Source organism: Schistocerca americana, chromosome X, assembly GCF_021461395.2.
Source record: "Schistocerca americana isolate TAMUIC-IGC-003095 chromosome X, iqSchAmer2.1, whole genome shotgun sequence".
Lineage (NCBI taxonomy): Eukaryota > Metazoa > Arthropoda > Insecta > Orthoptera > Acrididae > Schistocerca > Schistocerca americana.
In genome coordinates, this window is record NC_060130.1 from 937286823 (window position 1) to 937314339 (window position 27517).

Below are 27517 nucleotides of genomic sequence, written 5' to 3' on the forward strand. Positions count from 1 at the left end.
TCACTTTATCTTCTTCACTGACATGGAGTATGCGTTAATATTAATCTTGAATAACACAGGTAGCAAGGGTAACAGACAAGAAGTTAAAGGCTATTTACAACTTGTACAGAAACCAGACTGCAATTGTAATAGTCTATGGACATGAAAGGGAAGCAGTCACTGACAAAGGAATGAGACAGAGTTTTACCCTATCCACAATGTTATTTGATCTGTACACAGAGCAAGCAGTAAAGGAAACCAAAGAAAAATTTGGAGACAGAGTCAAAGTTTTGGGAGAACAAAATGGACAGCATCTTGGCAGGAGGATATAATATAAGACAAACACTAACAAAGGCAAAATAAGGATAATGGAATGTAGTCAAATTAGATCAGGTGGTGATGAGGGAATTGGATAAGGAAATGATACACTGAACTTAGTAAATGAGTTTCGCTATTTGGGCAGCAAAATAACTGATGACGGTTGAAGTAAAAAGGATCTAAAATGTATACTGCCAATGGCAAGAAAAGAAATTTGTTAACATGAAATATAGACACAAATTTTACAAAGTCTTTTCTTAAGGTATTTGTCTGGAATGTAGCCTTGCATGAAAGTGAAACGAGGACAATAAACACTTCATAGAAAAATAGAACAGAGGCTTTTGAAATCTGGCGCTACAAAAAATTGCTGAAGATTAGATGGGTAGATCATGTAACTAATAAGGAAATACTAAATAGAACTGGGGAGACAAGAAGTTCGTGGCCCAACTTGACTAAAAGAACAGATCGGTTGATAGGACGCATTCTGAGATAATAAGGGATCACCAATTTAGTATTAAAGGGCAGTGTGGGGAAGGTAAAAATCACAGAGGGAGATAAAGAGATGAATACAGTAAGCAGGTTCACAAGGATGTAGGTTGCAGTAGTTATTCGGAGGTGAAGGGCTTTGCACAGCACAGAGTAGCACAGTGAACTGCATCAAACCAGTCTTCAGACTGAAGACAATGACGACGCCAACAACAACGAAATGTTCAAGCAAGTGGTTGGTTTTTATCTTCCAACTAAAAGTGATATAAAATCAACTAGCGTGTTGGCTTGTAATTTCGAATTTGCTAACAATACAAAATTGTTTCATTGGACATTCCAAAAAAACATAGCCACAATGTGCGACAATGCATTTTAAGTTTAGCACATCATTAAGAGTAACTAAAAATATAAAAAAAAGGTCTTACCCTCTTCTTTCTCTTGTCGAGTATCAGATTCGTCCGAGCTTCCACTGTTTCTATTCCATCTAAGCGTAGGTTTCTTCTTACCATTGTCCGAGTCCTGAGATTCAGTATTGTGGCCATTACACACACTACGTGTTTCAGTTTCAACCTCAGGGGAAACTTCCACATGAGGAACTTCACTTTTCTCATTTGGATCGATTTTATTACTCTCGAAATCTGGAAATTAGTTCAAGTATTAAGTATGAAAATGAGTTACCTTATGAATTGCTTGCTAGTGCATATTATGAGTTCAATATAATAATAAAAAGCCCTAGTGGAATGCAAATAATTTAATAAGTAAAGGTAACAACCCACTGAATAATAGTGTCACTGAGTTGTCAAAAGGTTCATAAGTAGGACTGAAAACTTTGCCAGTTTTGGGTGAATCGTTTTTCCAAATAGAGTACCCCTCCCCCCCTCCTCCCCCCCCCCACCCAAACACACACACACACACACACACACACACACACACACACACACACACAAAGCTGCATGCTGCATTGTGCCAACTGACTACAGTGTCACTATACAGTCTGCAGGCAAAATGTAGCCATAAGAAGTGAGTGAGTGAGTGAGTGAGTGAGTGTGTGTGGGCGCGCGTGCGAGCGAGAGAGAGAGAGAGAGAGAGAGAGAGAGAGAGAGAGAGAAAACTGCAGCTCAAAAAACAATCTATCCAAAACCAAGATACATTTACAGTTTAGTTTATTTGTCTTTTGATGACAACACCCCTGCTATTCAGCGAGTTGTTACCTTTAGGCCAAGAATTATTTATGCATTAAAGATTGAGGTAATAAAAATCAGGATTTAATTTAAAGAAAACCACATTTTGCAGAACATACATTACTAACATACATTATTAATGAATGGTAGGATTATATTACAGGATGTCTCTGACTTTATTGTTTGTAGCAGCGACTTCCACGGACTGTACACCAATTAATTTTGATGATGACCCACACAATAATCTGCCTTATGCAAGAGATTTCATTTATTTTTATTTTCCCCTATATTTCAGCATTTTGTGTACTATCTTCAGTGTTTTTGTTATCATCATCATCATCATCATCATCATCTCAAATGCAACTCTAGCAGTTTTTGTGTTGGTAGTGTCATATGACACAGACAGCTTGCAGTAGTATTTGGCCTTACTGAAGAAATTGGTACTTGTCCTTTAAATCCTATATAATAGTGACTTCTGATAAAGTACCCCTAGTTCTGTAAGTTCTGGTTTAGAAACCAGAATGTAACAGATTTGCTGCCTCCAAGTACACATCTGTATCATTTATAACCAGATTTATACACTCGCAGAACCCCCAGTTCTGTAGGTTCTGGTTTAGAAACCAACATGTAATAGATTTGCTGCCTACAAGCACACATCTGTATGCTTTACTGCCAGATTTACACACTCACATGTGTTACTTGTATGACGCACTTTTGTCCTACTGCTGCACTACAAGTTTACTAAACTGCTGTTGCTCTGCATCCACACATTCATAATATCTTCCAAGGAAATTTCTTCAGTCATGAGAAACTTTCTAATTTTCAAAATTTCTGTTGTGGAAATGACTTTAAATATTCTCAAAGTGCACATAGCTAATATAAATTTTAGTTTTAAAATTTTGCTACAATTGCTGATAATTTTCCCATGGAAAAAGAAATATCGTGATTTATAGAGGTATAGCTTAATTCTCTCAGGGCTACTCATGTGAGAACAAACTCATGTCATTTTGTGAGAGAAGATATGAACAGTCATGCTATGACAAATAAAGAAATGGATGCATATATATTATAGAACCAAAAGCATTTCAGATTGCACAGTGGAAGAGAGATGTATCTGGTAAGATCATTCCCAGACTTTACAGTGAGATCAACAGACCAAACATACCTAAATGTTTTACAAGAAGTACGATTATTGTGACAAAGAAAAAGACAAATGAAACCAAACTGTTTGGGAGCATCCTGTGTGCTTCAGTGAAAGGAAGCAATAATTGTTACAGTTTATTTACATTTACTCATACCTTATGTTAACTGGGGGAGGGGTCAACTAATAATCATATCTGGCCATACTCTGAGATTTGACAAAGTGCACACAAACACTTCATAAATTCCATTTGCACAATGTACCTACAACTTCTCTTGAATACAACAGTTTCAGTTCTGCTGATTCTATTTACCACGTCTTTCAGCACTGAAGGAATATTTAACTCAAAAACTGTCTGCCTTGTCTGTCCACGACTAAGGAGAAAGTAGGAGTAGAATGCAGTGGGGAGGGGGTAGGGAGTTTACTGTTGAGACAGAGATGGAAGGATGGTTACTGTGTTTGAACTATGTTGGTAAAGGAGCTATAGCTTTCCTGACAAGAAGCACTTGGATTCTGGTGCAAAGATGTACAACTATCAGAAGGTGTTCCACTTACTCCACTCCCTTCTTTCTGTGCAGCTACATGAAACAAAAATCTTGTCCCATATACTAACCTACTGGGAGATAGTTGTCAACGAGGCTGTGGAGATTAGAATGCACAAAGACTATAATGGGGAGGACAGTAATCATCTTAGTGATGCATGAAATGGACTCTTGACATTGAGACAACAGCTAAATTTGACGAGTTGTTTATTTTCTGACAGATGTCGCTAGCATTGCAAACACAGAAACAATCTTGAGCAGCATGCTGACTGTCAATTGCTACTGAGACCTTCAAAGTCTTATGGTTAAAAGCTGTGTTTTTATTACAATTTGATACAGCACAAATACATAGAATACTTTGTACAAGAGTGCTGCTACCAGAAACTTTGTTCCCATATTTCAGTACACAGTATTTACACCCACACCAACTCCTCGAGATGAAAAAGTACGAGTATAATGTGGGTTTGGATTATAAAAGAAAAAAAGAATGAACTGGACAATGAAAGGTGCTTTGGCAATGAGAAAACAATGGCTTTGATTTGTTTAATCATCCACTCTCTTTATGTGATTCCGGCCCCTCTGACCACCTACTCCCAGATGTAAGAAATTGTTGGGTGGAAACACTGTGCGTCCGATGGCGTTGGCATGTCAGCAACAGGTTGGGCTTTTGCAGACCTTCTAAAAGTGTATTTCATGGACGAAACATGTTCATTGGGACAATGTTGGAAAAATGTACTACCAGACAGAAGAGGACTACCTCACTGAAAAGATGATTCCTCCCCCCCCCCCCCCCCCAATTCTCAAATTAAGATACTGTCAGGCAAATGTTATACCGGACCTCCAAGCACAATAAAGGACTTCACATGGTTAACGTGATACAATAGCTGAATTACTGAAATGCGGATACTAGTGAGAATATTAGCATCAATGAAAACACAAGCAATTTGATGCCTAATGAATGTCCAAGCCAAAATACTTTACAGCATTCAAGCTTCAAAGTCTTTACAGACATTTGAAACCACATGTAATAGCAAATGATACACAAAAGGTCTCTGCGCTTTTGAGTCACTAGGCAATCAACTTAAAACTGACTCTTTATCTAGTATTAATAACATTGAAAGCCTGTTACACCAATTCTTAGTATAATATTTTATACATTATGAATGAAACACAGACAACAGTCATATCTGTAAATACCCAGAGAAAAGTTGAACTCTAACATTTCATCAATGGTGAGGATGTTAGAGACTGAGCATGTGACAGGAAATCAGTAATGGTCACTTCAAAGAAACCAATGCAAAATTTTAACTTCTTTAGTAAACCAAGTCATTGTCACATATAACTTGTTAATTTTTATTTTTAGATGACAGGTTTTGACCTTCTACAGAGATAATCATCAGACCTACATTCCTTTATGAGAGCAGGAATTGCTGGGGGGAGCAGTGCTCATATAGCAGCATTAACCACATCAGCACAGACAGGTCTGCTCCATGCCAGCGATTCCTACTGTCATCCAGGAATGTAGATCTGATGACGACCTCTGTAGAAAACCAAAACTGGTCATTTAAAAATAAAAATTAAGAACTCGTATGCAACCACAGCTGTGTTTACTACAGAGTTTATAATATGAATACAGTGCGGATTTCCTTGAAGTATGTTCCACTTACATAATTCACCTGATTCATACATCATCCTGTTACTTACAGTCTGTACGCCAAGCATTAAAAGAAAAGCAACAAATATTTCAGGTAGACAGCCAACTACATAAAAATCATTACAAAACACTTTAAAAGGTTTCTAAATCTAATACTTTGAAATTAAGAATTTCTCTCACGGTATCACTATCATTTGCACAGCTACTGCCAGCCATTTTTTCTCACACACACACACACACACACACACACACACACACACACACACACACAGGGATGCAACAGGCATACAATGCAATATATCGTACAGCTTATGGTTTCTGTTGAATGGAATTGGTCCTATATGAAGAAACATATTTTGACTGCCTCCTGTAGCAGAGCAGAGAGGGGGGTGGCGGGGAGGGGGGGAATTACTAAGTGAAAAGGGTTAATACCTACAACTCCTTCAACTGGGAGTTCAGATGATTGTTGAATAATTCAGTTACAGCTGTATGAAGATTAAAATGGAGCATATCCTACAACATTTCTTTCAGTGAATCAACACGGCATACAATTCACTTATCAACCCACAGTACCCATTGTTTGAAGTCAAGGATCCTAATCAAACAATATTTGTTATTTCCATGTATCTACAGGAGATAGAACACATTCAAATGCACCGAAGCATCACATGCCAGTCTTTGCACCAAGAATTCACTACTTGCATTTCCTTGCATTTAATAACAATTTTTTATTGAACTAGAACATCAGCTCACTGTTATGTGGACAATACTTGTGGTATGACAAGAGGTTGTTTTCACCAAACACAGTTCAGAATACAGATGAAGTTTCAGATCGCTGACAAAATGAAAGATAGATTAGAGTTCAATGATGCCATTAGGGATGGAGTTCACAGAGAAGGTGACAACAATATTCACCTGAAATGAATTTCGATACTACCAACATATGAAAGAACACACTTCCAGTATCACTACAAACATATAATTTTTTTTTCTTTCTCAGAATGCAAACCTACTACATATCAATTTAAAAAAAAAAAAATAGTGCAATCATGCAAAATATGTGGATGGTGTTGAAATGGGAAGGTGCTTGATTGTCAGACCAAAATTAGAGTCCAGACTCTACACATACATCTACTTCCATCTTTTCATTTATTACTGTCCTTATCCACACACCAGGTTAGCTGAGAGCACTAATGCGCTGCTTCCTGGACTCGGGTAGGCGCACCGGCCCCGGACTGAATCTGCCTGGCGGATTAACGATGAGGGCCAGTGTGCCGGCCAGCCTGGATATGGGTTTTAGGCAGTTTTCCACATCCTACTAGGTGAATACCAGGCTGGTCCCCAAGTACCACCCCATTTACACGCCTCACAGACATCTGAAAAAGTTCGCACTATTTCATAGTTTACACTATGACACAGGCAGCTGGGGAACACTCATTCCTTCCCGGTGGGGGATGGGGATGGGGATGGGGTTGGGGTTGGGGTTGGGGTTGGGGGTGGCGGTGGGGGTGGCGGTGGGGGTGGGAGGTATGGGGTGGTGACAGAAAGGGCATCTGGCCACACCTTAGATTAACCGCACCTAATCTGACTTAACCATGCTGACCCTGTGCACAAATGTGGAATAAAGGCGCTAGCTAAAGAAGAAGAAGAATTACTGTCCTTATCCATTTCAATAGATATGTTTGTATTTAGAGGAATAGAAAGTGACATTACAAACCAGGCTGTTTTTAAAACAAAATTGATAAAGCAATAGCAACAAGTCACTTTTATACATGAAATGTTATTACTGAATAACAACATTCTCTTTCATATGTATTCCGATGAATATTTATTTAGCTTATCTGTTTGGGTTGAGTTGAGTTGAGTTGTTTGGGAGAAGAGACCAAACTGCGAGGTCATCGGTCTCATCGAATTAGGGAAGGACGGGAAAGGAAGTCGGCCGTGCCCTTTCAAAGGAACCACCCTGGCATTTGCCTGGAGCGATTTAGGGAAATCATGGAAAACCTAAATCAGGATGGCCAGACATGGGATTGAACCGTCATCCTCCTGCATGCGAGTCCAGTGTGCTAGCCACTGCGCCACCTCGCTCGGTTTATCTGTTTGCATCTATTGAAATATGCACTGCCATCTGAAGAATACGAATCCACAGACAGCCTATGTTTGAACACCCTAATTACGTACCAAGCATTGAAGTGACTGGTAACTGTCCCTTTCTTCATTTCATAGCAGTTAATTTCAAACTGTCATGGAACTTGTGAAGATTCACAAGGGATAAAATACCGTCAGGAACTATTTTCTTCCACTGTAACTTTTATTCTTAATTACAAAAACTGGAAATGAGGCAAGCTTTATTTCATGTGGGTTAATACTTACACAAGATATATCTGAACACTATTATACGCTCCACAACATTGTTACAATGCAAACAACACAAGTAGAAATAAACTACATGCACATTTGACAAGCCTTTCTGATTCACATTCAGTTTAACTCCTCTAATATTTTGCCTTTTCAGTGGTATGTAAACAGACGCTGAGAGCGGGAGCAATATATGTACAGCAGCTGCAATCCTAGGGCTTGCAGTAAACACACCACTTTCATATGGTCGTAAGCACTCTACCAGCAATAAATAATCAGTGTGGCGGGTGGATCAATCAGTTCGTATTTCACTGTTGAAGCCACAGTTACACCGACTCTCAAATAAAGTTATTACCTCACTCTCTGGACTTGGACTTTGATTTGGAACTCTGCTGGATTGTGTGTGGTTGCACAGTATGATTCTGATTAACCTTTGGATCAATAATGTGGCACTTACTGAGCCACCAAGGGACACATGTAATAAGATAAATTTATTTCAAATATACTGGATGTACTTCAAGATAATTATTAAAATGTCCCACTTAAACTTTTATCTGAACCATGCATATGCAATTGCATTCATCATTCGTTAACAATTAAAAATCTCTCAAATAACATTATTTGAAGTACAACAGGAGAAAGAACACCAACAATTGTTCAACAGGATAATACAGATATATGTGGCTTCTTGGCCAGTCAAAATATACAGCAAAAATGAACCACTCTGAATTGAATTTTAACCTCTGTCTGGTCCTATTGGAGATACACCTGACACTATATGCAAATGATGTACGTTTCTCTGGATACTGAACAAGAGAACTTCCTCCCATAAATATATATTATACACCCATTCACAAACCTGGTTCAGAATGCCCTAAGTTCATCTTATGTTCACTATACAACAGCACACAATGTCATCAAACATGTTCCAGAACTCAAGAAAGATATCATTAGCCCACATTTTTTAATCTTTTATGCAGTGTGTCCAGAGTTTCACCTGTCCGCTGCTCACAGAAATCATGTTAAGTCTTACGGAGATTATTTTGGGTCTACAAGGTTTATCATAACACAAGGATGTAACAAGGATGTAAAATGTCTGTCAGTCATTCTCCAATTTGGTGGATGCAATGAAACAGTAATCTCATCTCGTTCTACATAACTACTTTCAAGTGCAACAGTTCCTGCCCCCCCCCCTTCTTCCAGTTCAAGTTTTCATCAATATGTACACTCAAAAATTTGGAACATTCTACCCTGTGTACTGAGTCCCACTCACGTGCTACATCAATTGCTGGTATGATTCTATTTGTTGCACAGAACCGAATGTTGCATGTTTTTACAAAATCTAGGGAGCGTCCATTTTCAGAGAACCACTTAATAATTCTTAAAATTGAACCCTCTGGGACTCCCTTTGTGATTCTACCCCAGTCACTAAAACTTTCTACCTTCCAGACGTTGTCTCAACTGCTCAGCATTTTTGCATTCTGCCTGTGAAGTACGATTCAAACCAGCTTTGAGTAAAGCCATCAGTTCCGTAAAACTTGAATTTTTGTAAGAGAGTACCATGAGCTATGCAGTCAAAGGCCGGGGGGGAGGGGGGGGGGGGGGGGCAGGCAATATATTATTTAAGGCTTGTACTATTTGATGAGTGAATGTATAAACAGCATTCTCAGTCACACAACGTTTCTGGAAACCAAACTGTGATACGTTAAATAAATTTTTTCTACTTCAGTGTGCATCTACTTGAGTACATTACTTTTCGAATATTTTGGAAAAATATGTCAGTAAGGAAACTGGATGATAACTGTTTAAGTCTGTTTGTCATCTTTCTTATGAAGTGGTTTGTCTGGAAAAATTCCCCATGCCAGTGATGCACTGCACATCACTAAGGAAATTACTTATTAAGGTGGAACAACTTTTTAGATTTCTGTTTGAAATTACGCTCAACTCTGCAAGAGTTATTGATTTTTAGAATCGTATTAATTTCAGTGAAGGATGTTGGTGTTACTTCTAACCGCCTGAAGTTTTGTAGGATGACATTTTAGTATCTTCTCTTGCCTCTTCAACTGAACCATTTAATCCTGTATTTTCTTCTATGTTTAGAAAGTGTTTGTTCAAAGTACTTGCGACTTGTGAATTATCAGCCACAACATTTCCATTTAGTTTAACTGTTATGGAATCTTGTACACTGACTGGCTGTAATGTCTGACAATGTCCCTTACAGCTTTTATCTTACTATTTGCATTCTTTATTTCTGTCAGGACATGCATACTACTGGGCATTATATTGACCTTCCTTAAAATACTACAGTATTTTTTGTAGTATGCAAGTAATGTCGGATTTGACTTTGGCCTTTACATAGCTTTACCTCTTCCACGAGATTTTAACTCCCTATCCACAGCCCACTTTTTTTTTATGTATCTCTTGGATAATTTTACTTTCGAACATTGACCCAGGTTGTAAGGTGCCATACTGTTTATTTCCATTAATTATGCAACATTCTCATATAGTCCATTAGCAATTGGGTACACATTTATTGTTTCAGCCTGTGTACGGCCTATACAAATGTTATCAATCAGTGTCCTACTACTTTGCTGCGCAAGTTGGAAAACACCCAAATAATAATTCTAGATCATTTTTCCTGTCCATATCCTTTAAGGAATATACATTCAAATCTCCACAATCTACTAGCTGCCTCCTCTTGTCAGACAGGTAGCTCAACAATGTATCTAGATTTCTTATAAACAGTTGAAAATTTCCTAGAGAGGAGCTGTAGACTGTTGCAATTAGCAGAGAAGTATTCTGCAGTAACAGCTCACAAGCACATGCTTCTAGATTCTGATCAACACAAAGACTATTTGTTCCAATATTTTTTTTTACTTTGCGTCCTACTTTCAAATATGTTGCAACTCCTCCTTTTTCCATGTTAACTCGACACAGAAAGTCTATAGTTCTCGATACTTAACTACTTCATCCCTGTGGTAACATGGTGTTGAGAGGCGCACAGAACATCTAACCCTTCAGAATTTACCTAATCTTCCAGACAGAGAAAAGCTCATCTATCTTGTTTTTCAGACCTCTAATGTTGTGATGAGACACATTAATTTTATTTTTCTGGAAACTGTTACATGTATTACTGTCTTGCACAGCCCTAATTTCTTTCAGTATTGTCTGTAGCCCAATTTGAATATCTTTTTAAGTGGCCCTTGATTCCGGTAATCACTGGGATTTTGTCTTGTGTGCTTATGGGCCATTTGCACTTTCTGCAACATGCTCAGCTGATCTTCCCTTCCCCTCCTATTTAGGAAAGGTTTCAGTACACCGAATAGGCATTACAAATACAAATGAGTGTCAACTAACATTAAAACAGACCCAAGTACATTTCAGAAATTGATGAACTCTGTTTTGACAGGGCTACAAGGCGTCAAATTGTTCATCTACTTGGATAATGTGATGACATTTGGCTCCTCCTCAGAGGGACACAATGTGTGGCTAAAATAAGTGTTTAAAAGGCTTAGACCCTACATTCTAAAGCAACATGTAGACAAATGTGAATTTTTGCGAAAAGAAGTGTGCTATTTGCGGCATATCCTGCTGACTGAGGGTTTGAGGCCAAGCCGACAGGATGTCAAAGTGATAAAGTATCCAAAGTCTAAAACCAAAAAAAGCAACTGAAGCTTTTCTTAGGTCTAGTCAGATACTGTAAGTGCATCATAAGTACCTTATACCTGGAGTGTTGTGCATGAAAATACCTTTCAGCATTTGAAAAGAGAAGCTGGTCAAGTCCACCACTACTGCAGTATCTGGACTTCATAATCACCACCAACACCAGTCAGACTTCTATTGGGGCTGTTTTAAGTTGAGGAAAGATCAGAAGCAACCTACATGTCCTATACGCCTTGAAGATGCCAAATAAAGGGGAAAAAGGTATTACTATTGACAAGGAGATAATAGACATTTGTTGGGCAGTCAAATATTTTACACTATATTCTTTAGCAGCAAGTTTCTGTTATGTACCGATCAAAAGCTCCTAATCTGGGTAGGTAGCATTTAGGTCCATTGTCCAGATTAATGAAATTTACACTAAACTTGAGGGAGTATGATTACTAGATAACGTGTAAGAGTGACATATGAAATCAAGTGGGTGATGCACTCCTGAGAGTGAAAAGAACCAGGATGGGTGGCGTGTGACCAGAAAGCAATGGTAGCGTAGGCCAGGGGGCAGTCTAAGAGGAAACAGATGCATGTGTCAAGGACCCCACAGACAGGTGATGACAACAATGTTGCTGATGCACGAGACCGCTGATCTGAGACCAATGGAAGACTTAAGTGAACAATAAAAAGCAGTGATACTAAAAACAGTATCATGATTCCCCAGTGGAACGTCACCAAGGCATTGGGAGAACATATGAACCCCTAAAAAAGTACTGAGTGTTAAGTGGTATGGAAAAGAATAAATAAGAATATATCTGGAAATGTGAAAGCTATCAAAAGAAGAAACTCATTAGGCAACACATAAAAATGCCTCTAAGAGATCACTAAGACTCTGAAACATATTGCAGAGGTTGAAAATACCGCTTCAGTTGTAAATTTACAACTGAAGCGGTATTTTCAACCTCTGCTATAACGCTCAGCTGCGGATGTTCTGCCAACAGGATTGTTTGTCTGAAACATATATTTGAGAGATGTGATATTGGTTTGTTAGGTCCCTTGAACAAGACACACTGAAGAAACATGTACAGGATGTTTCAAAAAGAATATTTTTATTTCAAATGGATATATTTATTAAACTGTAAGACATATAACTATGAGACTTGGGACACACATTTACGAACCTCTGAAGTTTAGATTACAGACGTTGAATATGCCCTCCATCAGTGGCATGATCAATATCACACTGATGCTCAAATTCCTCCCGTTTTCGAAAAACTGTCCCAGTAACAACAGCCACATCAAATGATCCAGCTCACCAACAGCCAAACTTCGAATTGCAAGCAAGAGATTTCTCGGGTATGCAACCACACAGGGCAACTATGCCCACTCCCACCGCCCACTCTGCGTCCGCGGTACCCCCTGTGGCCACGCAGGAGACGAGCCTCCCCCCAGCCCCATCTACACTTCCCCCGTCCACACTACAGGCTTCACCCGCACCACCAGTTCCAGAACAGGCAACTGTAACAACAAACGATACTGCAGCCCCAGCGCAGGAGCAGCCACAGGTGGGGCCAAACACGGACAGCAATCTCGGAAGAAGTTTTCTGAGGGGACTCGGAGAAGTGGAGAAGCTGTTTGCAGGGCTCAAACTGGGAGCAGTAGTACAAAAGTTAGAGAAACCATAGCGACGGTCTGAGCCACGAAAGATAGATATGCAAAAATGCTAGTAATCGCTGAAGCAACTATGACACTCTTCTTTAATGAGCCGTAATGGTACAAGAGAGTTCAAAATGGAATGCCAACAGCATATCCTCAAAGATCCCACAGTTATAATCTTTCCTAGACCGGCACACCATAGATATGGCCTGCATTCAGGAGACACATCTAACACCAACCGATCTTTTGAGGGTGCGAAACTATTCTGTGCACAGCGTCAACTGGCAAGACTGCGCAGGTGGAGGAGTCGCCATCCTTGTGAAGCGGAAGATTTGTCACCAGGCAATCGATACGCCAAACTTGGCCACGGTAGAGGTGGCCGATATAGAATTAAAAGTTGGCAATCAAACAGTTAAAATATTGTCAGCATATAAACCTCTGCATAGTAATTTCAGCGAGCAGGACCTTCAGAATTTGATCGGCATCGGCGAAAGAGTCATAATAGCAGGGGACTTGAACTCTAAAAGTGTGGACTGGGGGTGTTGCATCATAAATGCTGGCAGTTGGAGTTTGAGAAGGTTTGTTGAGAGCAATCCCCAAGTGGGAATAATTGCTCCCGACAAGACTACTCAAATCCCCCACAACCCTGACCATGCACCAGAAATCCTGGATGACTTCCTGTTCAAGGGCCTGCCTTGGGGGGCTGTGCCAACAGTCCATTACGAGCTGGACTCGGACCACAACGTGGTTATCGTGGAATGTGCCAATGTCGAAGACACAATCCAGAGGATGGCAAACACAATGTATCAAACTAAATGGGAACAATATACTGCCCTGGTAGGACAACACCTGGAGGACATTCCGCAAATGCGGAACAAAAGGGAGGTGGACACAGCAGTAGAGTATTTCACAAACATCCTCCAGACCTGTGCTTGAGAGACAAGCACCAGGTTAGCCACCAAGCCTGGTGCCAGGGACCTGCCCCCTGATATCTGGGAGCTGATAGTCACTAAGCGGCGCATAAGTAGGGACTGGCAACACTACTGCGATCCTGTCAATCGTTGCTTGCTTAGGCGGCTTGAATCCCAGGTAAAGGAAAGACTGATAGAGCACAGAGGCCTCTACTGGGAAGAGAGACTCAGGAATGCAGAACAGGACATGATCGAAGTATGGGAAATCACAAAGCACAGAAGGCTACTCCTAGGGTAGACAGGCCACTCTGAGGTCCAATTGGGATAGTATATGATGACTAGAATAAGGCAGAATTACTGGCAACATCGCTAGAGTCACAATTTCATACTCACGTCATCAAAGATGACAAGAGTGACAAGCAGGAAGAAATAACAAATGGACAAGTGGCTCAATTGAGGCAAGAGAGGCCAAATACAGAATTTACTCCTGTTTCCGAGTGACTTGCGTGTGCCTACATCAGACGCTTAGGGAATAATAAATCCCCCGTGTCCCTACCTGAAACACCGGCCCCCCAACGCAATCACCTACCTCACCACACTATACAACCAGTGCCTTTCCCTAACCTACTTCCCAAAAGCCTGGAAAACTGCTCAGGCTGTAACTCTACCTAAACCCAATAAGAACCTTATCCTTCCACAAAGCTATCGACCCATCTCCCTCCTGTGCTTTCTAGGGAAAGTACTGGAGTGCCTGATCCTCAGTGCCCTATCCAAATTCCTACGAGACAATAACACAATCATCCCTGAGGAGTTTGCATTCTGCCCTGGACACAGCATCATCCATCAATCCCTGCATCTTGTGGAATACATATGCAGGGTGAGAGATCGGAAACACAGCACAGGAGCAGTCTTTCTCGATATTGAGAAAGCATTCAACAAAGTCTGTCATGATGGCTTAGTATACAAGTTATCCCAGTTAGGCATTCCAGGACATATCATCAGCATGATTGACTCATTTCTGACGGGAAGGCAGTACCGTGTCAGATGCGGCAATCATGTAAGCACAATCAGGGACGCTGTGGCAGAAGTTCCGCAGGGCTCAGTTCTTGGTCCCATATTATACTCACTATACACCAATGACGTGCCAAAGTAGGCAGGCAGTGAGATAGCACTGTATGCCGATGACACGGCAGTTACCTCAATTTCATAGCTACAGGAGCACTTGGACGAAATCGTGAAGTGGTGTAATATTTGGAAAATAAAAATAAATTCTGAAAAGTCCATAGCAGGTATGTTTACAAGGAAGTTCACCCCCCCCCCCCCCAAATAGACGGATTTCTGTAGCTGCTAAGGAAACAGAGTGGAGCAACTACATATCTCGGCCTTGTACCAGACAAATGCTTAACCTTCGCAAGCAAAGAGACAGATCCAGAAGTAAAGGTTATGCTCCTTTTATCCAACTATACCCACTCTTAAAAAGGTGGAGGACTTCACATAGAAATGAAACTAAGACCATACAGGTCAGTTATCCTCCCAAGTATTTTATATGGATCGGAAGTTTGGTCTATGGTAGCAGACTGACATCTACAAAACATTCAGAGACTCCAAAACAGAATCCTCCTCGTCATCGCCGATGCAGACAGCTACACACCAAACACACACATTAAGGACCTCTTAGAATAACTATCCATCTACACCTACATTAAAAGAAAATCAGAAAAACCCTAGAAAGGCATCCACCTCAGCCCACCAACTAATTCAACAGTTAGGAACCCATTATCCAGATGCTTCAGAGAAGTGACCAGTCTCAACACTAACCCGAGAATTTAGGGTGTAACAGTTACAGACAAAACAGCCATACATGCAAACAAGATTTAGATAAAATACAAAAGCTATTCTTGTAAATATCATTCAGCCATATTAGAAGTCAGATGTGCATAGCCCTGTGGTGTTTTCGTGGAATATAAATATAGATAAGCTATCCTCCTACTACGTCACGTGTGATGAACTGCTCCTATGATGCTCAACAAAACAACTTCATACAGGGGGAAGAGACTGCCACCCTGAAGTCCAAACACTGTTTCACAAGAAGGCGTGTACAGAATGAAAGAGCACATACTCAAGAAGCTGACCCATCAGGTCGTGTAACATTATAGCTGCCACTAGCTTCCTGCAGGGACTGACCCAACAAGAAAATCAGAATAAATGAAGTCAACACCACACAGTGGTGACACCCAGCTGCTACAGCCAGTTATCCCTTCTGAGGTTGCGGTAATGCTGTTGGATAAATACTGGATAGCACACACTCATCAATTCCCCGATCACTCTTAGATGTTCTAAGATGCTTACTGAAGTTCTCTGTATGTGGTCGTATCACAGTGTGTACATGGTGCTGAGCACCACCATCTTCATTAACTGTTAACTTTGAAGTGAAGACCACTGCCTTGACAGAGGAAACATCTATTCACCTCCCAAAGACTTCATCTCCAGTAACTGCAGGCATCTGCCTGAACGCGGGACTGCGTGAAGACAACTTGGTGCCTTTGCACAGCTGGGTCACCGGCCAAGCGACTATCTTCTGCTGGTGACCTCCTCCCTGGTGGGTTGCATATTTCAGCCTGGAATGGGGCTGCCCAGAACTTCTGTTGCTGTTCAGTAGTTCCTGAGGACCTTCATTGTTGCTGATCACCATCTAGAGGCCAGCTGCACCTGACACACATACACGGCAGCTTCCTTGACGCTCATGCCCGTTGCTGCTACGGCATGCTGCATCCCGAGCCAGCAGTTGCCGACACAGGAGCATGGTGTGCTGGCAGCCACTTACATCACTCCAGGGCAATAGTCACCCACCTACTGCAATCCAGTCCCTCTATCAAAATGGGTAAAGGACTATTGTGAACATGCGTGTTTCATTAATGGTTTGCAGAGTGGTTCCCATCACCACCACCTTTCTAACCCATATCCAGGCAAGGGTGTAGCACTTTTTTCTGATCTTCAACCAGCTGATCCCTCTATCACTGTTGGGGGCAACCCCCAGCCCCAACATTCTAGTGTCCGAAGTGTCTGGCACCACAAAAATAAATGAGCTGATACACAGCAGAATATGAAAATGGTACCAACAGATTGTGGAAGAGAAAGGCAATTTTTGTCACTGTTAATGAACAACTTAGACAGCTTACAAGTATTTCCAATGAATTAGATTGGGAATAGGGTATGTCGATACTGGCAGTGGTAAGTGGTCAGAAGTGTAATCTATAACTTCATCTGATGAACCCAGTTCAGATTGTGAAGTTCTTAGAACTGATCAAAAACGGCATTAAGGACAAGACATTCCCTGTAGCCCTTACATTACCAACTGATCAGAAGTACTGACCTGGATGTTTTCATTACTGAGAACATCTTAAGCTGTGTGTTTAAACATCCTTTTAGTAGGAGATAAGGTATTTAACTTGTACAGAATACCACCACTGCCCTCGAAAGTTGAAATAACAAAGCATTTGTTTATGTACATTGTGCCAGAAAAGAAGCTACTACTAATCGATGATGCAAAATGGCAGTATACAAAACTAGATTAGCGAGCAGCTACAGTGCAAAATAGATCTGACTCTCAGTATCTTTTATCAAGTATTTATACTTTTACTCACGTATGACCATGAGATGTGTGAAGCCAGTAACCAGTCTGAGAAGTTCCAATGGATTTCATGCAGAAGGTAATTGTATTAAACAATAGTCTGTGGACACCTCCAAGCAATACTGAATGGCTGTTTGTTTCCCTGATGGATGAAGGCATTACCATCACCTGTCATGGAGGTAAGTCCACCGATATCGTGCTTCGAGGCATAGTGCTGCATTAGTAAAGACACATGCATCAACCTAACATCACATTGGTCTAGGATGTGCTGATTTATCCCAGGAAAATCATGTCATGAATAAAGATTTTCTGTTGATGTTTGGGCCGGTGTTGTTGGTGACTGTTTGTCAGGGCCTTATGTTCTTCCACCCAGGCTGAGTGGAGAACTTACCTTGCTTTCTAAGAGAATATTCTATCTATCCTGCTTGAACATGTTCCTTTATGTGTGTGACAAAACATGTACTTCATGCATGATGGAGTGCCTCATTTCAGTGCTAAAGTTCGTAGGCTTCTAAATGAAAGATTCCATGACAGATGGGTAGTTAGAAGAGAACAAATTTCTTGGCCTCTATGCTCTTCAGACCTAAATCAACTAAAACTTTTATTTATGGGGGCATTTGAAAGCTCTTGTGTATGGAATGCCAGTACACAGTATACAGTGTCTACAAGCCCATACTGTGGAAGGCTGTGAAACTGCATGTAATTCTCCAAGAATACATCAGAGCATCAGGGATTCTATACAATGGCAGGTTTATGCTTATATCCTTGCTAATGGAGCGCAGTTTGAACATTTAATTTAGGAAAGTGTTTCACACTGTAACAAATAGGGTATGTTGAACATTTCATATAATGCTGGTACTTCCTGTCTGTGTGTGTGTGCCGTGATTAATGTGATTATGAAGAGAAGTAGAAAATAAGCTCTTAACATGGAAACAAAACATTTCTGTACCAATGTTCAGATAACATATTTTCTTCCTCTCGTGTGATGAATGTTTCCTGAAAGTTTGGGCATGGTTTCTTGTTACACCCTGTATATCACACAACAGCCGTGTCACCCATTTCATACATCCACATTTAGCCAATGCCCAGTGGCACTGTCTCACATGAGACCACAGCCAAGTATGTGTCTGACCAAAGCCCTTCCTGTGGCATTCTCTTTGTATTCTGTAAGCATAGACTCTGGCTACAGTCATTGTCTTTTAGGTGTTGCATTATCCACATATGCGACACCTGCCTCCCCCCCCGCCCCCTGGGGGAAAATTTTTTTACATAAATTTTACACAGGTTCTGTTTCATTTTCTGAAAGGAATACCTAACTGTTTTACAAAGATGAATGCTCCCTATCATGATAACAATTCTATTACATGGAAGAGATGCACATTTACTTTACAGTAATTAACACTTCCTACCCTGATTACAGTTCTGGCACCTGAAATGAATAAATGTTAAAAGTAACACTTAGGTGCTGTGCTTAGGAGGCATACAGGATCTATCACAGATTCTCTTCACTGTGTCTCAATTTTCTTTGAGTAGGATGACATCTCACTACATCCCTATCTGGGCACTGATTTATGATAGTTCTGCTAACACATTTCTTCCCCACACCAATTGTCACCCATTGTCTTGAAGACATACACTGATGGGAAAAAAGTTCACCAAAGGGTAATTAATGTACAATTACAAAACTTCTGAAATACAGTTGTCTAGGCAACGTATTTAAGTGATTAACATTGCAAGATCGCACGTTGACATAAGCGCGAGATAAGCCATTGGAAATGTGAAATGCTGGCACATTAAAAACCTGTGTAACCACCAGAATGTTGAACGTAAGTATGCAAACGTGCATTCATTGTGTTGCACAGGTGACAGATGTGAGCTTGTGACATGGAGTTCCATGCCTGTTGCACTCGGTTGGTCTGTACAGGGATGGTTAATGCCATTTGTGGATGACATTGGAGTCGTCGTCCAATGATATCCCACATGTCGACTGGAGATAGGTGAGCATGTCAAGGCATCATGTAGACACTCTGTGGAGTATATTGGGTTACAAGAAAGGTATGTGAATGAGTGTTATCCTGTTGGAAAACACCCCATGGAATGCTGTTCATGAATGGCAGCATGACAGGTAGAATCTCTAGATTGACGTACAAGTTTGCAGTCAGGGTGCACGAGATAACCACGAGGGTGCTCCTGCTGTCATATGAAATCACACCCTGGATCAAAACTCCAGGTGTAGATCCAGTGTGTATAGCATGCAGACAGGTTGGTTGCACGCCATCAACTGGCCTGCTCCTAACCAACACACAGCAGCCACTGGCACCGAGGCAGACCCAGCTTTCATCAGAAAACACAACAGACCTCCACCCTGCCCTCCAACGAGCTCTCACGTGACACCACTGAAGTCACAAATAGTGGTGGTTTGAGGTCGGTGGAATGCACATTACAGGGCATCTGGCACAGAGCAGTCCTTCAAGTAACAGATTTGTAACAGTTTGTTGTGTCACTGTGATGCCACTACTACTGCATATGCAGTACGATGCACAAGTGCCATACACCGCACACGATCATGTTATCTCTCTGAAGTGCCACATGACCATCCACAGTCCTATCTTCTTGCAGTATCACAGAAGGAACATCCAGCTTCTCATAGCCCTGTTACATGACCTAGTTCAAACTCAGTGAGGTGTTGATAATGGTATCTGTTGCATTTAAGACATTCTTGACTAACACCAACTCACCATGTCCATTCTCAAAGGTATAGTTGCGCAACCAGTGCTATTCTTATGCGACTGGTGTGAAATCTTAATAGACATCATCTTTCAGATGTATAAACATACATACCAACTTCTGTTTATGTTGCACAACACCTTGTTGTGATTTTTTTTCCGTAAGTGTATTTAAAACAGCCTCTATGACATTTACAATATTTACAGAGATAAAATGTAATTGTGATTACTATGGTAGAGCCCGTGTAACTGCAGAACGAGAAATGACGTATTCAGAAGTTGCTTAAGGTTCTTCTCTCCTGATACTTAGTTTAGTTTTTCAGTTTACTGAGCTTATATCCTACAGCTGTTACCTCATCTTACTGCCTAACTGCATAATGTGTTGGCAAGTTCAGCTTCAGTTCACCGATATTCTTTCTTTCATTACTTCCTACACAGCATAGAACATGGTATCTGGCATGACGTCTCCACTTGTCATTCAGTTTCCTTATATCACAATTGTACATCATGCACTATGATCAACATGATTACCTTAACACGCTGCATACACCCGCTAATTTTTGACACGCGGAAATAATGCAGTAATTTAAAATGTTTGACACCACAAATGGTGGTCAAGCGGCAGTCACTGAAACAATGAAATTTTTAAATGGTTACATAACAAGTTTTGACGCACTGAGTTGTCATTTTCAAATGTAATCAACAAATACGGAAACTTCAATAATAACTGCAACCACATTTCTTTAAAATCTTACAAGAAATACACTAAAACCAGTAAACTGAAGCAAAGGCAGCAGAAACAGGTCACAAGACATCATGACAGTTTCTAGTTGATCAGTCATTTCAGTTTTGGGCTTGCGGCACATTATAATACTATGGTGAGGCAATGATAACTAATTATCTCATGGCAGTTTTCACCATGATGTTAGTTAAATGCATGTGTTTTTTTCATTTTCAGACATGTGAGCCTTTGTTTGCAAAATGATCATTGCATCACTGCAGCATGTAATGCAAGAGTATCCAATACCTCTCATACTGATGCAGATTTCATCTATACTGCATTAAGATATGAAATAATGGATCAACCAAAAATTGTTATGACATCTTGTGACCTGTTTCTGCTGCCTTTGATTCAGTTTATTGGTTTTGTTGTATTTTTTGTAATATTTGAAAGAAGTGTCGTTTCAATTATTAATGCAGTTTTCCGGGTTTGTGATTGCATTTGAAAGTGTCAAAACTAGTTATGTAACCTTTTAAAAATTTCATTGTTTTAGTGACTGTGGCTTGACTAGCACTTATGGTGTCGAATCAACATTTTAAATGTCATTCAGTCACACTCCTTGATGACAGTTATATTGAAATACAAAATGCAGTAATTATAATCTTGCACAGAAGTGCACTAGGTGCCTGAAACTAGTAAAGAAATAAAATTTCTTTTGTGCAACAGCTTGCTGATTTTTTCAACAAACTTGGCTTTGTGTATAGTCTTCCACAGCAGCTTTGCAAAGTGTACAGGCAGAAGTCGCATACTTTCAAGTATTTCACTCAAACAAGCATTAAAATTTGTTGTTTATGTTTTTCTGTCTTCATTTGTTTGTAATTCCTTGACCGAGTTGAATAATTCGTCAAAATATTCGATTATCCATCACCACAGTTAGCTAACTGAATGGACCCTCCCATGATGTGTGTGTGTGTCTAGACTGCTCCCTGTACGTACACATTGGCAAGGGATGGGTCAGCGGCCACTCAGCACTGTGTGGTCCTCAGTGGAGTCAGTATACACATCCAGTTATTGGTACAGCATAACACTGTTTGTATTTATTCCTTGTTTGTCAGAAGGCAGAATGATTTTTCATACAATACTGACACAATCATTAAACTGTTCAGAATGAAGCATCTCCAACTAACGTTGTGCAGATCAGAGATTCAATTTGCACTTCCTGCCTTTATTAATTTGTAAACAAAGACTGCCAAGACTTTCCCATTCCTAATACCATAAACAGTACGAGATGAAACTCAAGTGTTTATGATGGTCATGAACACTGATGACATGAAATACCAAGTCTTTCCAGAACAGATGCATTAATCTTTTGGCCTCTCTCTACATCCAGGTAGGTTTCCCTTCGAGACTGGGACGTGCCACCTCAGACTACCACCACAGATGTCGGACAAATGCCACACTTCCAAGCAAGTCATGTACACTCCACTCAATTGCCAAAATAGAATGCTTGAGAGAATAACAGACATTTATAAGGCAAGAGCACACAGTGTTAGTGTTTTTAGCCATAGAAGTCTTAGACACACCATGTATATCTGCAGAGAAAGAAAAAGATTGTCTGACAATCCACAAGAAATCAACTGTCACAGCAGTAACATTCTTGTCAGGAAAGTGAATGTAGGCGACATGCAGGACGAAGACTGTCCAACAGCCATAACCAAAAAACCAAATGAAGCGACCAGCTTTAATGGTCTAGTTGGCCAGGTGCATCCCTCTCCCCCTTTTTCTTCCTTCTCTCTCTGAGTTGATTGTGGGTACCACATTTGCATGGGTTTTTCTATCTATTTAATTTATACATTTGTCTTACACTTTTTTTCACGTTCCACTGAACATAAAAATAAATTGTAATACAGTTGTATGGAAATACTGGAATGATTACCAGGACAGATAGAAGTATCTATGGACAACATTTGGCAAGATGCTGGAAATCACAAAGAATGGAAAACATGAAGAACCAACTAGAGCCTGTTTTGTCCAGATGATTGGCAAGGACTACAGTCCTTAGGTGCTTCTGTTATTCTAGGATGTATTTATGTCATTTACCAATGGAATTTCTTGCAGGCATTAAAATCCATTATAGACCGTGGAGAAACAAGGGCTCCAGCATCACAAATCATCTCAACAAGCTCCTGAACAGTGATTGCTCTGATCAGTTATTCACCAACAGAGAAACTATATTCCATTTCAATAAACAAGTTTCATTCAACACCACACTTATTTAAAACTGTTCAATGGCCATAAGTATCACAAGTAGCCAAGGTAAAAGTACATGACACACTACCATGGCAGTCATAATTCACTCTTAAGTGTGCAATACTCCAGCACTCCACAGCAAGCAATTATCTATCTACCCGTAAGTACTGGTCTGACCAAGATGAAGTACTGGTTTTTCTGTGCCAGCTTTTAGATGAATACAAATTTGGAGTGAAGATAAAGCAAAGTGGAACACTGCATTCACAGTACAGATCACACAGAATGTCCCAATTGAGTGACAAGGTCGTGGACACGATGCGAAATGGACTCATTCAACAATCAGATATGCCCTTGTCCTCTCCTCCTCCTCCTGTACAAGAAAGGTGGGTATGGAGTTTCTGACTCACCTACCAGCAACAGAACATCTTCACTAAAACCAATGTCTGTCTATTGCACTGAATCAATGACAACTTTGACTGTTTGAAAAGAGTAAGTATTTTTGGAATACAGATACAGAATACTTACTGGCAGATTTAAGTTGAGAAACCTGACCAGAAAAATACTGATTTCACGACTTGGTAGCATTATTGAATCCGAACTTGTGCAAGTTGGTTTATGCAAGACTCCAGCCCTCTCAAAACATGAAGGATGATATGCTTTGACACCTCAGACAGCCAATGTATCTTCTATCTAGATAAAAATTCCCAGTTTCTTCCTAAAAAATTTGAAGAGCATCTAACAAGGGGAGGGTCTGGCCTGTGGGTCACAGATTTTGATCAAGTTTTGCAAGGATGGTCTATAATGAAAATAAAAAGATAAGTGTTTTCGCTTTTTGCTAGACACTGCCTAGTTTTAAAATAATCGAAGTTGATGATAGAAAACCTTATTTTCAATGCCAGACACTCCCTAGTTTTAAAAAAAATCAAAGTTGATGATAGGAAACCTTATTTTCAATGCTACACACACATCAAAAGATTGTCTAAAAACAAAGATTTTTTATTGATAAACGTAATATACAGTCCAAAATCAATAATGTTAAGAGTTAGTAATGTTTCTGTGTTTTCATTCTGTAGCTAGAGTACCTGTCATTCTATGAGTCTAGTAGAGTGAGGTCAGTGGTCGGGTTTCCAAGACATTAGACTACCAAACCGCTGGTCTGTGTTCGATTCTTGGTCATGACTTCTTTTCCATTTAATATTTTTTTTAACATATCTGATAATATCCTGATAACAGGAATACCTTTATTTGCCTTTTTTTTGGTAAAACATTAGGAGGTGTGATTAATAATTTGATTACTTATTTGATAAGTGTATACAATGTATTGACAGTTATCTTCATCATGATAAATGATGTGCTACAATAGGAATTTCGTAGAGATGATGATGATGATGATGATGATGATGATCTGACCTCCGCTGTGAAATCAATGAAATGTGCCTCTTTTTGTCAACTGAGGGATGTTTGCTTTTTCTGACACATAAAGAATTTCATTGCACGACTTCAAAATCATGCGACACAGCAGCAGAGCAGAGAATTACAAGATAGGGTGGACAATACCAAAATTCGGGTGTTGGTCCATAACCAGTATCCACGCCTGTCTTTCAAGATATGCTTTTCTACCTTAGCACACACCCAAACTGATATCTGATAGATGTGCTTTTAGTAATGTGAATCAGATTTGTTTCCCATGAACAATGTACCAGAAAACATGTCAATGCAGAGAGATTTTGTTCACGTATTGTGCATGGTGCAAAAAATATTTTTGTTTTGTCTGTTTGTAACAACTATTTTTGACTTATTTTGTATCTGCATCAATAATTCTATGTCAGTTTGTAGTGTTCCTTATATAGTGTGCTGTATCTAGCAAGGAAATTCTTCTACTATGCTTACATATTTCAGTTGCATGAACTTTTGAACGATGTTGTTTAAATTGTGCTTGTGAATTTAAATAAGTACTGAAGGGATTGTTATATAATATACTATAAATGGCTTGTCCATAATTTAGGAACATACGGTTAACTGTAAAAGACGTGGTGAAGCCCTGCAAGCTACAGAAGTAGCATGGCGGAATGGAAAAGGTGTGGCTGGTGCGCAAGTGGCAACTCATCCTTCGTGATGAGCAAGGAGTCTGGGCTGAGCAGAGCTGCGGTTAACTCCTCACTAGCAGTAGCGGATCATTGTGGCTCATATTCCTGGAGTTTTGAGGCCAGAAGAGCTTATGGGCAGTAGTTATGGGCCTTGGATGCTGTGTTTGGTGATATCATTATCAGGGCATAGTTTCTGGACCTATAAATACAGTTCCAACACCAAGAAGATATGTAACAGGATTTTGTTTATTTTAATAATAATCATAGTGTTACTAGAAAAACTGTCTTACACCCATGATTCTACCAAATCACAAACCTGGACAGAAATCCTATCATAATGAATTTAATTCCACATGTCCTAATTTATTATGAGAAAGTGGTTGAACTTCAATTTAATGTTGTGTTGTCATTTGTGCAGGCAATTACACTTTTGATTAGGTGAAAAGACTGCTTATGAAAGAAAATTGTTATGTAAAGAGTTATAGTTTGTTGTGCTCACTTAATTAATAATAAGAATACTTACAATTTCTCATACATACTGGTGTAGTTTTCTTAATGAGCATGGTTCTTCAAACCATGAAAGTTTGAGGGTCCTCATGTACTAGGCTACTTAGTTAATGAGCAATGCAAAGGCTCCTTCAGAACCACTGTAGTTAGATTTGCATTCTGTTTAATTGCTTCAAATTGAGTTTAGGAAAGAACCGTTTACTGTGTTATCTTTTCTAATGCAAGTTGGTTAATGCACAGTGCATAGGCATAGAGACCCTGTGCTAAGCAATGAAGTAACGGAGTATGATCATTAGCAGACCCCTGATTTAAATTCAGAATCATTTCAAGCTTTTCCCTGTTCAGTACCGCTACTAGTTTCATGTGTGTTGGTATTTGGTTTTATAAACTGTTGCATCTAGTTCATTTAAGGTATGTGTTGTCGAGAGAAATATATTGCTGTTTACTATCTCATTGGCCATTTGCTTATCTGACTTACTAGTTAGTAGCACATTTATCTGCAAGGTTAGGTAACCGTGTTGTAGTGTGAACAGATATAAGGGAAGAGTTTAGTGGGTGTGTCATGGAATATTAAGTCCACCTTAGCACTGCCCTCTGCTTTATCATTTTGCTTCACACAAGAATGCCTAATTAGGGTGGCAACCTGTTTTAATATGTAATGTTACAGCTTGCTTTTATGCAAGTTGTTGGTGACAGCTTCACATAAAGAAATATGTTTAATAATCAGAGAGCCTTGATAGGTAGCCCACCTTTGCATTCAAAGGTGAGGACATGAGATCTCTGTAGGTACAATGATGTTCAAGGACATCACTACCTACGACCTTTGACATGATCCAGAGTTAGCATACCATGGTGTCTGCTAGAAAATCGTAGAAAATATCGAGCCTCCATTTTTTATGGGCAGGGAGCAGTGTTCATATCCCAGGGTATGTGCTCACCTCCAGATTTTATTTTTATCCATATCTAAGGGTTCAAAGAGATACTGGATCTTAACAGTTAATTTTTTTTATTCATGAAACTTTTATTTACTGTTTTGATAAAAACTCTCTCCTTTTGAGAGGTATAAAAATATTCAAAGCAGTATGTATCAGTGCCATCTGAAATAGAAGGGCCTTATGCAAATCTATAGCAACAATATTTCGAACAATCAAAAGTTGCGTAAAAAGTAGACACAATTTGGAAATAAAATTATGTAATTTTGAGGACATTTTCTCCCTTTTACATTTAAAATATTGCTCTAATTTACATTCAGAAAACTAGCACTCCAGGGTATGAAATACCCGAGCTGTGCATCAGCCTTTGATCTTTTCTGAAACACCAAAACTGGTATTATTCATTGTGCTGTCACAAAATACAATGACAGTGGGCAAATGCTCATTTGAATCTCATTTCCTAGCAGTGGGCTGTCCATATTTTTCAGTTCATTATCTTTGTGTAACAATTTGTTAGTGGCAAATGAAAGCATGAAGAGGTATAATTTTGTCGTACATTTAATCCTCTTGACTCGTGTATGAATCAAGCTGAAGCAAGTGTGGTTTTTTAATGGAGCAATATACATTCTAATGCCATCTGAAAGCACTTGAAGAGATGAGTACAATGATATAACAATTGGTAACGTTTACGCTGAAATTTTCTGAGCAATGTGCCAACACTGAAAGGCAATATGGCCAGAATTATTTATGATGATGATGAGGATGATAATAATAATAATAACCACA

General features: G+C 39.7%; 1 protein-coding gene across 3 annotated transcripts in view; it reads right to left on the reverse strand.

Annotated features, from left to right (window-relative positions):
- Nucleotides 1-27517, reverse strand: part of LOC124556793 (SRSF protein kinase 3) — a 383958-nt gene that overhangs the window by 78114 nt on the left and 278327 nt on the right. For all 3 annotated transcript variants that reach the window (XM_047130805.1, XM_047130806.1, XM_047130804.1), the window contains one exon: nucleotides 1209-1421. In XM_047130805.1, the coding sequence (XP_046986761.1) occupies nucleotides 1209-1421 (213 nt within the window). The remainder of the gene's footprint in view (nucleotides 1-1208; nucleotides 1422-27517) is intronic.